The 11,814-nt window shown below is 44.1% G+C and overlaps 1 protein-coding gene across 1 annotated transcript; it reads right to left on the bottom strand.

The window, feature by feature from the left end:
• Positions 1–1,327: 1,327 nt before the first annotated feature.
• Positions 1,328–11,428, bottom strand: LOC135533166 (stabilizer of axonemal microtubules 4-like). Its single transcript, XM_064960569.1, has 6 exons — positions 11,368–11,428; positions 10,468–10,554; positions 8,810–8,881; positions 3,745–3,839; positions 3,269–3,370; positions 1,328–1,494 (listed from the first exon to the last, which is right to left on the bottom strand). Exons 1-6 carry the CDS (start codon positions 11,401–11,403, stop codon positions 1,476–1,478), a joined length of 411 nt encoding a protein of 136 aa, XP_064816641.1. The 5' UTR covers positions 11,404–11,428; the 3' UTR covers positions 1,328–1,475.
• Between the last annotated feature and the right edge of the window lie 386 nt (positions 11,429–11,814).

The raw sequence follows: 11,814 nt of genomic DNA, 5'->3' as shown, positions 1-11,814 counted from the left end.
TAGAGAGGCAGGTAGCCTAGTGGTTAGAGTGGCAGGTAGCCTAGTCTGTGTGTCTCTGTCTCTCGCTGTCTGTGTCTCTACCTGTCTGTGTGTCTCCCAGTCTGTGTGTCTACCTGTTTGTGTGTCTACCTGTTTGTGTGTCTACCTGTCTGTGTCTCTACCTGTCTGTGTGTCTACCTGTCTGTGTGTCTACCTGTCTGTACCCGGACACAGATTAGGCCTAGGGGTTAGAGTCAGGTAGCCTAATGGTTAGAGGCAGGTAGCCCAGTGGTTAGAAGCAGGTAGCCTAGTGGTTAGAGGCAGATAGCCCGAGTGGTTACACAGATTAGGCCTAGTGGTTAGAGGCAGATAGCCCAGTGGTTAGAGCAGGTAGCCTAGTGGTTAGAGTGGCAACTAGAGGCAGATAGCCCAGTGGTTAGAGTCAGGTAGCCTAGTGGTTAGAGGCAGGTAGCCCAGTGGTTAGAGTCAGGTAGCCTAATGGTTAGAGTGGCAACTAGAGGCAGGTAGCCCAGTGGTTAGAGGCAGGTAGCCTAGTGGTTAGAGGCAGGTAGCCCAGTGGTTAGAGTCAGGTCGCCCAGTGGTTAGAGTCAGGTAGCCTAGTGGTTAGAGGCAGGTAGCCCGAGTGGTTACACAGATTAGGTCTAGGAGTTAGAGTGGCAGGTAGCCCAGTGGTTACACAGATTAGGTCTCGGAGTTAGAGGCAGGTAGCCCAGTGGTTACACAGATTAGGTCTAGGAGTTAGAGGCAGGTAGCCCAGTGGTTACACAGATTAGGTCTCGGAGTTAGAGGCAGGTAGCCCAGTGGTTACACAGATTAGGTCTCGGAGTTAGAGGCAGGTAGCCCAGTGGTTACACAGATTAGGTCTAGGAGTTAGAGGCAGGTAGCCCAGTGGTTACACAGATTAGGTCTCGGAGTTAGAGGCAGGTAGCCCAGTGGTTACACAGATTAGGTCTAGGAGTTAGAGGGTTGGACTAGCAACCGAAAGGTCGCAAGATCGAATCCAGTTGTCCAGGACCAGTTAACCCACTGTTCCTAGACCAGTTAACCCACTGTTCCTAGACCAGTTAACCCACTGTTCCTAGACCAGTTAACCCACTGTTCCTAGACCAGTTAACCCACTGTTCCTGGACCAGTTAACCCACTGTTCCTGGACCAGTTAACCCACTGTTCCTGGACCAGTTAACCCACTGTTCCTGGACCAGTTAACCCACTGTTCCTGGACCAGTTAACCCACTGTTCCTTGGCCGTCATTCTAAATAACAATTTGTTCTTAACTGACTTGCCTAGTTAAATAAATAACAGTTCTGTGTCTTTGAATCCGAAAGGATAAAAATCAACCATTTTATTTGGATGGAAATACCAGCACCCATGTCATTGTCATCTCTACAATGAATACGTTACACACCAACTCTGTTCGCCAGTTGAAATGATATTATGGGTATTTAATGGGCGAGCTGATGTCTGTACCTTGACCCTCAGTGTCTGAGGTTAAACCTGTGGAAGAGAGGAACAGAGGAAGTTTAAAGGGAGGCATATGAGATACAACATTTCTGTCATAACAACATATAACAAGAATATAGTGGCATAGTGATAAACGCTCTACCGACCTGTGTGTCTCTCCCTGTCTGTCTCTCCCTGTCTGTGCTCTACCTGTCTGTGCTCTACCTGTCTTGTGCTCTACCTGTCTGTCTCTCTACCTTCCAGTCTGTCTCTCCCTGTTTGTGTCTCTATCTACCGGTCTGCCTTTCCCTGTCTGTGTCTACCTGTCTGTCTCTCCCTGTCTGTATCTCCCTGTCTGTGTCTCTACCTACCGGTCTGTCTCTCCCTGTCTGTCTCTCCCTGTCTGTGTCTCTACCTACTGGTCTGTCTCTCCCTGTCTGTGTCTACCTGTCTGTGTCTCTACCTACCGGTCTGTCTCTCCCTGTCTGTCTCTTCCTGTCTGTGTCTACCTGTCTGTGTCTCTCCCTGTCTGTGTCTCTCCCTGTCTGTGTCTCTTCCTGTCTGTGTCTCTACCTGTCTGTGTCTCTACCTACCGGTCTGTCTCTCCCTGTCTGTCTCTCCCTGTCTGTGTGTCTCCCAGTCCATCTCTCCCTGTCTGTGTCTACCTGTCTGTGTCTACCTGTCTGTGTCTCCCTGTCTGTGTCTACCTGTCTGTGTCTACCTGTCTGTCTCTCCCTGTCTCTGTCTCTCCCTGTCTGTGTCTCTCCCTGTCTGTGTCTACCTGTCTGTCTCTCCCTGTCTGTGTCTCTTCCTGTCTGTGTCTCTCCCTGTCTGTCTCTACCTGTCTGTGTGTCTCCCAGTCTGTCTCTACCTGTTTGTGTGTCTACCAGTCCATCTCTCCCTGTCTGTGTCTACCTGTCTGTGTCTCTCCCTGTCTGTGTCTCCCTGTCTGTGTCTACCTGTCTGTCTCTCCCTGTCTGTGTCTCTCCCTGTCTGTGTCTCTCCCTGTCTGTGTCTCTCCCTGTCTGTGTCTCTACCTGTCTGTGTCTCTACCTACCTGTCTGTCTCTCCCTGTCTGTCTCTCCCTGTCTGTGTGTCTCCCAGTCTGTCTCTATCTGTTTGTGTGTCTACCAGTCCATCTCTCCCTGTCTGTGTCTACCTGTCTGTGTCTACCTGTCTGTGTCTCTCCCTGTCTGTGTCTACCTGTCTGTGTCTACCTGTCTGTGTCTCTCCCTGTCTGTGTCTCCCTGTCTGTGTCTACCTGTCTGTGTCTACCTGTCTGTGTCTCTCCCTGTCTGTGTCTACCTGTCTGTGTCTACCTGTCTGTGTCTACCTGTCTGTGTCTCTCCCTGTCTGTGTCTCTCCCTGTCTGTGTCTCCCTGTCTGTGTCTACCTGTCTGTGTCTACCTGTCTGTGTCTCTCCCTGTCTGTGTCTCCCTGTCTGTGTCTACCTGTCTGTGTCTACCTGTCTGTGTCTCTCCCTGTCTGTGTCTACCTGTCTGTGTCTCCCTGTCTGTGTGTCTCCCAGTCCGTCTCTCCCTGTCTGTGTCTACCTATCTGTGTCTACCTGTCTGTGTCTCTCCCTGTCTGTGTCTCTCCCTGTCTGTGTCTACCTGTCTGTGTCTACCTATCTGTGTCTACCTGTCTGTGTCTACCTGTCTGTGTCTCTCCCTGTCTGTCTCTCCCTGTCTGTGTGTCTACCAGTCCGTCTCTCCCTGTCTGTGTCTACCTGTCTGTCTCTCCCTGTCTGTGTCTCCCTGTCTGTGTCTCCCTGTCTGTGTCTCCCTGTCTGTGTCTACCTGTCTGTGTCTCCTGTCTGTGTCTCTACCTGTCTGTGTCTCTACCAGTGTAACCATTGGTCCTGTGCTTGTGGATGCTTCCCCTTGTCCAGCCTTCTCTTAGCTTCTCCAGCGCTGGAACGTCACAGAACCTGGAACATATTGTAGCGACCTCAGTACAACACCTAGGGACGGTTTCCTGGACACAGAACCTGGAACATATTGTAGGTCCTCCTAGATGTAACAGTTAACTGACAGTCACAGGAACCAAGGTTCAAGTCCCGATGAGGACTACCCCCTGAATTCACCACAACTGACGTTCATCTCATTTTACATCTACATGTTAGTCATTTAGCAGACACTCATATCCAGAGAGACAGTTAGTGAGTGCAGACATTTTCAAACTTTCTTCATCTCAAATCCCTTATGTTTTTTATACATTCAGACCAAAACAATAATGACATTAATACACAATACAACATAAGACATTTGACAACATGATGTGAGTAAGAAGAGACATACTAACTTGGACTGGTAGTGAGTGCGGACGCGTGACGGGTCAGATGGCGTGTGGGACAGGGTTTTCAGATTTGGTGAGTTGAGGATGAATCCTGAAAGCTCCTGGAAACCAAACTAACGGTAACACTTTACCCTGCCAGTAACTAATGGTAACCCTTTACCCTGCCAGTAACTAATGGAAGTACTTTACCCTGCCAGTAACTAATGGAAACACTTTACCCTGCCAGTAACTAATGGAAACACTTTACCCTGCCAGTAACTAATGGAAGTACTTTACCCTGAAGGTAACTATTGGAAACACTTTACCCTGCCAGTAACTAACGGTAACACTTTACCCTGCCAGTAACTAATGGAAACACTTTACCCTGCCGGTAACTAACGGTAACACTTTACCCTGCCAGTAACTAACGGTAACACTTTACCCTGCCAGTAACTAATGGTAACATTTTACCCTGCCAGTAACTAATGGTAACACTTTACCCTGCCAGTAACTAACGGTAACACTTTACCCTGCCAGTAACTAATGGAAACACTTTACCCTGCCAGTAACTAATGGTAACATTTTACCCTGCCAGTAACTAACGGTAACACTTTACCCTGCCAGTAACTAACGGTAACACTTTACCCTGCCAGTAACTAATGGAAACACTTTACCCTGCCGGTAACTAACGGTAACACTTTACCCTGCCAGTAACTAACGGTAACACTTTACCCTGCCAGTAACTAATGGTAACACTTTACCCTGCCAGTAACTAATGGAAACACTTTACCCTGCCAGTAACTAATGGTAACACTTTACCCTGCCAGTAACTAATGGAAACACTTTACCCTGCCTGTAACTAACGGTAACACTTTACCCTGAAGGTAACTATTGAAACACTTTACCCTGCCAGTAACTAATGGTAACACTTTACCCTGCCAGTAACTAATGGAAGTACTTTACCCTGTCAGTAACTAACGGTAACACTTTACCCTGCCAGTAACTAATGGAAGTACTTTACCCTGAAGGTAACTATTGGAAACACTTTACCCTGCCAGTAACTAATGGAAGTACTTTACCCTGTCAGTAACTAACGGTAACACTTTACCCTGCCAGTAACTAATGGTAACCCTTTACCCTGCCAGTAACTAATGGAAACACTTTACCCTGCCAGTAACTAATGGTAACACTTTACCCTGCCAGTAACTAACGGTAACACTTTACCCTGCCAGTAACTAATGGAAACACTTTACCCTGCCAGTAACTAATGGAAGTACTTTACCCTGTCAGTAACTAACGGTAACCCTTTACCCTGCAAGTAACTAATGGAAGTACTTTACCCTGAAGGTAACTATTGGAAACCCTTTACCCTGCCAGTAACTAATGGAAGTACTTTACCCTGAAGGTAACTATTGGAAACACTTTACCCTGCCTGTAAATAACGGTGACACTTTACCCTGCCAGTAACTAATGGTAACCCTTTACCCTGCCAGTAACTAACGGTAACCCTTTACCCTGCCAGTAACTAACGGTAACCCTTTACCCTGCCAGTAACTAATGGTAACACTTTACCCTGCCAGTAACTAATGGTAACCCTTTACCCTGCCAGTAACTAACGGTAACACTTTACCCTGCAAGTAACTAACGGTAACACTTTACCCTGCCGGTAACTAACGGTAACACTTTACCCTGAAGGTAACTAACGGTAACACTTTACCCTGAAGGTAACTAACGGTAACACTTTACCCTGAAGGTAACTAACGGTAACACTTTACCCTGAAGGTAACTAATGGTAACACTTTCCCCTGCGGTAACTATCGGTAACACTTTACCCTGCAAGTAACTAATGGAAACACTTTACCCTGCCGGTAACTAATGGTAACACTTTACCCTGAAGGTAACTACAGTAACACTTTACCCTGCCAGTAACTAATGAAACAATTTACCCTGCCAGTAACTAATGGTAACAATTTACCCCGAAGGTAACTATGGTAACACTTTACCCTGCCAGTAACTAATGGAAGCAATTTACCCTGCCAGTAACTAACGGTAACACTTTACCCTGCCAGTAACTAATGGAAACACTTCACCCTGAAGGTAACTAATGGTAACACTTTACCCTGCAAGTAACTAATGGAAACACTTTACCCTGCCAGTAACTAATGGCAACAATTTACCCTGCCAGTAACTAACGGTAACACTTTACCCTGCCAGTAACTAATGGCAACAATTTACCCTGCCAGTAACTAACGGTAACACTTTACCCTGCCAGTAACTAATGGCAACAATTTACCCTGCCAGTAACTAACGGTAACACTTTACCCTGCCAGTAACTAATGGAAACACTTTACCCTGCCAGTAACTAATGGTAACACTTTACCCTGAAGGTAACTAACGGTAACACTTTACCCTGCCGGTAACTAACGGTAACCCTTTACCCTGCCGGTAACTAATGGCAACAATTTACCCTAACAGTAACTAATGGCAACACTTTACCCTGCCGGTAACTAAGGGTAACACTTTACCCTGCCGGTAACTAACGGTAACCCTTTACCCTGCCGGTAACTAACGGTAACATTTTACCCTGCCTGTAACTAACGGTAACACTTTACCCTGCCAGTAACTAACGGTAACACTTTACCCTGCCAGTAACTAATGGTAACACTTTACCCTGCCAGTAACTAACGGTAACACTTTACCCTGCCAGTAACTAATGGTAACACTTTACCCTGCCAGTAACTAATGGTAACACTTTACCCGCCCCGGTAACTAATGGTAACACTTTACACTGCCGCTAAGTAACGGTAACACTTTACCCTGCCAGGTAACACTTTACCCTGCAGGTAACCAATGGTAACACTTTTCCCTGCCAGTAACTAATGGTAACACTTTACACTGCCGCTAACTAACGGTAACACTTTACCCTGCGGTAACTAACGGTAACAATTTACACTCCCGGTAACTAACGGTAACACTTTACCCTGCCGGTAACTAATGGTAACACTTTACCCTGCCAGTAACTAACGGTAACACTTTACCCTGCCAGTAACTAATGGAAACACTTTACCCTGCCAGTAACTAATGGAAGTACTTTACCCTGTCAGTAACTAACGGTAACCCTTTACCCTGCAAGTAACTAATGGAAGTACTTTACCCTGAAGGTAACTATTGGAAACACTTTACCCTGCCAGTAACTAATGGAAGTACTTTACCCTGAAGGTAACTATTGGAAACACTTTACCCTGCCTGTAAATAACGGTGACACTTTACCCTGCCAGTAACTAATGGTAACCCTTTACCCTGCCAGTAACTAATGGTAACCCTTTACCCTGCCAGTAACTAATGGAAACACTTTACCCTGCCAGTAACTAATGGTAACCCTTTACCCTGCCAGTAACTAACGGTAACCCTTTACCCTGCCTGTAAATAACGGTGACACTTTACCCTGCAAGTAACTAACGGTAACACTTTACCCTGCCGGTAACTAACGGTAACACTTTACCCTGAAGGTAACTAACGGTAACACTTTACCCTGAAGGTAACTAATGGTAACACTTTACCCTGAAGGTAACTAACGGTAACACTTTACCCTGAAAGTAACTAATGGTAACACTTTACCCTGCCGGTAACTATCGGTAACACTTTACCCTGCAAGTAACTAATGGAAACACTTTACCCTGCCAGTAACTAATGGTAACACTTTACCCTGAAGGTAACTACGGTAACACTTTACCCTGCCAGTAACTAATGGAAACAATTTACCCTGCCAGTAACTAATGGTAACACTTTACCCCGAAGGTAACTACGGTAACACTTTACCCTGCCAGTAACTAATGGAAACACTTCACCCTGAAGGTAACTACGGTAACACTTTACCCTGCCAGTAACTAATGGAAACACTTCACCCTGAAGGTAACTACGGTAACACTTTACCCTGCAAGTAACTAATGGAAACACTTTACCCTGCCAGTAACTAATGGCAACAATTTACCCTGCCAGTAACTAACGGTAACACTTTACCCTGCCAGTAACTAATGGCAACAATTTACCCTGCCAGTAACTACGCGGTAACACTTTACCCTGCCAGTAACTAATGGCAACAATTTACCCTGCCAGTAACTAACGGTAACACTTTACCCTGCCAGTAACTAATGGAAACACTTTACCCTGCCAGTAACTAATGGTAACACTTTACCCTGAAGGTAACTAACGGTAACACTTTATCCTGCCAGTAACTAATGGCAACAATTTACCCTGCCGGTAACTAACGGTAACACTTTACCCTGCGGTAACTAACGGTAACCCTTTACCCTGCCGGTAACTAATGGCAACAATTTACCCTAACAGTAACTAATGGCAACACTTTACCCTGCCGGTAACTAAGGGTAACACTTTACCCTGCCGGTAACTAACGGTAACCCTTTACCCTGCGGTAACTAACGGTAACATTTTACCCTGCCTGTAACTAACGGTAACACTTTACCCTGCCAGTAACTAACGGTAACACTTTACCCTGCCAGTAACTAATGGTAACACTTTACCCTGCCAGTAACTAACGGTAACACTTTACCCTGCCAGTAACTAATGGTAACACTTTACCATTCCAGTAACTAATGGTAACACTTTACCCGGCCAGTAACTAATGGTAACACTTTACACTGCCGCTAAGTAACGTAACACTTTACCCTGCCGGTAACTAACGGTAACACTTTACCCTGCAGGTAACCAATAGTAACACTTTTCCCTGCCAGTAACTAATGGTAACACTTTACACTGCCGCTAACTAACGGTAACACTTTACCCTGCCGGTAACTAACGGTAACAATTTACACTCCCAGTAACTAACGGTAACACTTTACCCTGCCGGTAACTAACGGTAACAATTTACACTCCCAGTAACTAACGGTAACACTTTACCCTGTCAGTAACTAACGGTATCACTTTACCCTGCCAGTAACTATCGGCAACACTTTACCCTGCCAGTAACTAACGGTAACACTTACCCTAACAATATAATGCTTTAGAAAATGTTATAGGCATGTAAGAGCTTTCAGATTGTCTTATTGAGGTGTGTATGATATAGCTCTCTAACCTTCATCCCAATCAACTTCTGGTCAGCAGGTGAGCTGATCTTCTGAGTCCCAGAGCCAGGTAACACAGAGACCTAGAGGTAATACACAGGAAGTGAACTCATACAGTATAACAGAGCAGCTTATAGGTAACACACAGGAAGTGAGTCGTTTTAGTATAGACATTGCCGTTGAGAACTTCCAACATTTAAAAGTAGTCAACTGGGTGGGGATTCCTATCTCACTAGGTCAGGGTATTAAACCTCCTCCATGTATATCTCACTAGGTCAGGGTATTAAACCTCCATGTATATCTCACTAGGTCAGGATATTAAACCTCCATGTATATCTCACTAGGTCAGGATATTAAACCTCCTCCATGTATATCTCACTAGGTCAGGGTATTAAACCTCCATGTATATCTCACTAGGTCAGGATATTAAACCTCCATGTATATCTCACTAGGTCAGGATATTAAACCTCCATGTATATCTCACTAGGTCAGGGTATTAAACCTCCTCCATGTATATCTCACTAGGTCAGGGTATTAAACCTCCTCCATGTATATCTCACTAGGTCAGAATATTAAACCTCCATGTAGTAAATCTGTTTATGGTTCATAACTCAAAATAATCCATGTACCTTGTGGATCTGTTTGGACAGTATGCACATTTGGATCAAAATATATGTTAATTAATATCATCACCAATTATGAATTTCTTTGCCTATGGGAGAAATATCAATTCAAATGCTTTGCTTTATCTTGGCCAGGTCGCAATTGTAAATGAGAACTTGTTCTCAACTTGCCTACCTGGTTAAATAAATGTCAAATAAAATAAATAAATAAAAATGTATTTATAAAGCCCTTCTTACATCAGCTGATATCTAAAAGTGCTGTACCGAAACCCAGCCGAAAACCCCAAACAGCAAGCAATGCAGGTGTAGAATCACGGTGGCTAGGAAAAACTCCCTAGAAAGGCCAAAACCTAGGAAGAAACCTAGAGAGGAACCAGGCTATGAGGGAAAAACTCCCTAGAAAGGCCAAAACCTAGGAAGAAACCTAGAGAGGAACCAGGCTATGAGGTAAAAACTCCCTAGAAAGGCCAAAACCTAGGAAGAAACCTAGAGAGGAACCAGGCTATGAGGGAAAAACTCCCTAGAAAGGCCAAAACCTAGGAAGAAACCTAGAGAGGAACCAGGCTATGAGGGAAAAACTCCCTAGAAAGGCCAGAACCGAGGAAGAAAATATATTTCGTTTCTCCAAACAACTTCATCTATTATTGTTGAATGAGTTTCCTGTAAACAATATATATTATATTTCTTCTTTTTTTAGTCCGGTAAATACGGATCGTCATATTATCTGCTAAGCCGTTACAATTATAATTGGCTATACTTATTTCACCATTTACTATAATAAGATACAAGTTTCAATTATATGTTTGTAAACTTACAATTAGAAAGTACCATAGTGATTGAGTGTCCATATAGCCATGCCATGGTATTTGCACTGCTACTGAGTAAACCTCCAATTGTTCTCCACTATTCCACCTGCTAAAACCTCCCCACATCCCAATGTGGATTGTCGTCCCAGTGACTGGCAGACCCTGTCCACCTGTTTCCCAGGGCCTCTGAGTATTTAGTTGTTTTTTTTTACATTGAGAGAGATCATCTCCAGTACATACTAGACAGGCCAGAGGGTCCAAGGTGTCCCTGGTGAAGCCTGTTTCTCTGGGGACTCTACTGACCAGCCTGGGGAGCATCTCAGAGCCCTGGAACACACAGAATATCTCTTGATTATTGTGCCAAAGGACATTTTTATTTTTGTCCTCCGCTCTGAAACCCACAGACACACAAAACGAAAAGACAACACACAAAACAAAACGAAAAGACAAGACACAAAACGAAAAGACAAGACACAAAACGAAAAGACAACACACAAAATGAAAAGACAACACACAAAACGAAAAGACAACACACAAAACAAAACAAAAAGACAACACACAAAACAAAAAGACAACACACAAAATGAAAAGACAAACACACAAAACAAAAAGACAACACACAAAACAAAACAAAAAGACAACACACAAAACAAAAAGACAACACACAAAACAAAAAGACAACACACAAAACAAAACAAAAAGACAACACACAAAACAAAAGACAACACACAAAACGAAAAGACAAGACACAAAACGAAAAGACAAACACACAAAATGAAAAGACAACACACAAAACAAAAAGACAACACACAAAACAAAACAAAAAGACAACACACAAAACAAAAAGACAACACACAAAACAAAAAGAAAAGCCAACACAAAACGAAAAGACAACACACCAAACGAAAAGACAAGACACAAAACGAAAAAGACAAGACACAAAACGAAAAGACAAGACACAAAACGAAAAGACAAGACACAAAACGAAAAGACAACACACAAAACGAGAAGACAAGACATAAACACACATTCATCCTCTAATAATAGAAGAGATGGTTTGAGATACGGACATATATTCTAATCTACTGTGACATGTCGGCAGATAGAGAACCGGACAAATAAAAACATGTTAGAGCCAACCTGAAGAATGGAAATAGGCAGGAAGTCATGTCTCATCACAGAGTTCTCAGTCCTCCTAGGATTGACCTAATAACACACACACACACACACACACACACACACACACACACACACACACACACACACACACACACACACACACACACACACACACACACACACACACACACACACACACACACACACATTTTAATATCAGGAACAAAGACCCAACGAAGATGAATAAATGATCAGCTGTGTGGATACATTGACATAATACTACATAAAAACAAAATGGAGGAAGAACGAGGTGCTACTTAAGTTGTTTACCTCACATCGGGTGTGTCCCAAAAGGCACCCTATTCCCTGTATGGTGAATGACTTCTGACCAAATCCCTAGGGGTTCTGGTCAAACGTAGTGCACTAAATAGGGAACAGGGGCCGTTTTGAGACGCGCCCATGATGCTT

This window comes from Oncorhynchus masou, unplaced genomic scaffold (genome assembly GCF_036934945.1).
Source record: "Oncorhynchus masou masou isolate Uvic2021 unplaced genomic scaffold, UVic_Omas_1.1 unplaced_scaffold_2260, whole genome shotgun sequence".
Classification (NCBI taxonomy): domain Eukaryota; kingdom Metazoa; phylum Chordata; class Actinopteri; order Salmoniformes; family Salmonidae; genus Oncorhynchus; species Oncorhynchus masou.
The sequence above is the reverse complement of the archived record's forward strand: the minus strand, read 5'-3'. Positions and strand labels throughout refer to the sequence as shown.

What these genes read in the sequence shown, in the direction of transcription:
- LOC135533166 (XM_064960569.1), bottom strand. Translation starts at nt 11,403, where the DNA reads ATGAGACATGACTTCCTGCCTATTTCCATTCTTCAG. An exon ending in AGAAGTTGATTGGGATGAAG is followed by an intron (nt 3,840 to 8,809) that starts GTTAGAGAGCTA and finishes TTTGGTTTCCAG; the next exon opens with GAGCTTTCAGGATTCATCCT. An exon ending in CGCACTCACTACCAGTCCAA is followed by an intron (nt 3,371 to 3,744) that starts GTTAGTATGTCT and finishes AATATGTTCCAG; the next exon opens with GTTCTGTGACGTTCCAGCGC.